General features: G+C 45.0%; 1 protein-coding gene across 1 annotated transcript; it reads right to left on the reverse strand.

Annotated features, from left to right (window-relative positions):
• Nucleotides 1–405: 405 nt before the first annotated feature.
• On the reverse strand, nt 406–1455 carry LOC105557270 (putative uncharacterized protein FLJ37770). Its single transcript, XM_012004464.1, has one exon. The coding sequence runs from the start codon at nt 1453–1455 to the stop codon at nt 406–408; it is 1050 nt and encodes a 349-aa protein (XP_011859854.1).
• Between the last annotated feature and the right edge of the window lie 237 nt (nt 1456–1692).

Here is a 1692-nt window from a genome sequence, read left to right on the forward strand (position 1 = left end):
TGTTTCATATAAAACAATGTCTAAATCTATAAAGTTATATATACACAAACATAACAATATATGCCTTAACCCTATATAAGCATACAAATATACATACAAAAATATATCGCACGCACGCTAGAGAGAAAGAGAGAGAGAGAGAGAGAGAGAGAGAGAGAGAGAGGCGCACACCACACACATACAATTGTACACAATTATAAATAAGCAAAATTTTTGACATTACCATTTGTTTCATCTAAAATAATGTCTAAAACTATAAAGTTATACAGAACTGTGTAGAATTGTAAATTTGTAGGCACACCACACACACACACACATACATACGCTACAAATACATGGTGTGTATAAAAAGTATCGGGAAAAAGTTTGGAAAAACAGATTTATTGAAGATATCGCTACAAATTATTAAAATTCTTCAAAGTAAGATCCTTGAGCGTCGACACACTTCTGCCAGCGACTTTTCCACGCTTCGAAGGCTCCCTGGTAGTCGGACTCCGCAATGTCCTTCAAAGCACGCGTGCAAGCCTGTTTGACGGTATGTAGGGTCCCATGGTAACGTCCTTTGAAGGTGGTTTTCACTTTGGGGAACAGGAAAAAGTCCGCCGGGGCCACATCGGGACTGTAGGGAGGCTGGGAAACCGTTGTGATGCCGATCTTGATCAAATAGTCGGTTACCAGGAAGCAGGAGTGCCTTGGTGCATTATCGTGATGCAGTTTCCAATTGGCGGCAATGGCGGGCCTCACTCGGTTGACCCTTCTTGTCAACCTTTTCAGCACTTCCAGGTAAAAGGCACCATTGACTGTCTGCCCCGGAGGTACAAACTCCTGGTAGACCACACCCTTGACATCAAAGAAAACAATGAGCAAGGCTTTCACCCTGGATTTGCTCATTCGAGCCTTTTTTGGACGAGGGGATGCTGCAGTGTGCCATTCGGCACTCTGACGTTTTGTTTCGGGGTCGTATTCAAAAATCCAACTTTCGTCCCCCGTTATCACGTTGTCCAAAAAGTCAAGGTCTTCTTCAACGCGTTGCAAAAGATCTTCGCAAGCAGACACACGCCTCTGCTTTTGGTCGTCTGTCAAAACTTTCGGGACGAACTTGGCGCAGATCTTTCTTATCGCCAAATCCTCGGTGATGATGGTGTGCACAATCATTTTATCAATGCCTATTTGGTCTGCGATCATTCGAACACTTAACCGCCGGTTTGAGTTCAACACATCACGCACACGTTGCACGTTGTCGTCGGTTCTTGACGTTGACGGGCGTCCCGCGCGGGGTTTGTCCTCCACACTCTCTCGGCCATCTTTGAACAACTTGTGCCACTTAAAAACTGCAGTTTGCGATAGACTATCACTCCCGAACACTTGCCGAATCATGGCCAATGTCTCTGTACCAGATTTTCCCAGCCCAACACAGAACTTAACTGCGTAACGCTGTTCAAGAGTTCGCTGCATTTTGGAGCTTGCACCGAGTCCCTCGACAAAGGTTGACTAAATCAGCGATGCACCTCGCACGGAAGCTCGCAGGCGGTTGACACCTAGTGCATTTTGAAGCTGAGAATCCCCACTATTGAGCCCGCCTGGTGCGAACACGCTGCGAGTTACAGTCGCGTTAGGAAAAAAATGTTCCCGATACTTTTTATACACACCATGTATACATGTAAAAATTATATACCCTATATGTACATACAA

Source organism: Vollenhovia emeryi, unplaced genomic scaffold (assembly GCF_000949405.1).
Source record: "Vollenhovia emeryi isolate VEMERY1.0 unplaced genomic scaffold, V.emery_V1.0 DF939536.1, whole genome shotgun sequence".
In the NCBI taxonomy this organism is placed as follows: Eukaryota; Metazoa; Arthropoda; class Insecta; order Hymenoptera; family Formicidae; genus Vollenhovia; species Vollenhovia emeryi.

Bases quoted from the DNA above. Each gene is read 5' to 3' on its own strand.
- LOC105557270 (XM_012004464.1), bottom strand. From the start codon at position 1,455: ATGCAGCGAACTCTTGAACAGCGTTACGCAGTTAAGTTCTGTGTTGGG.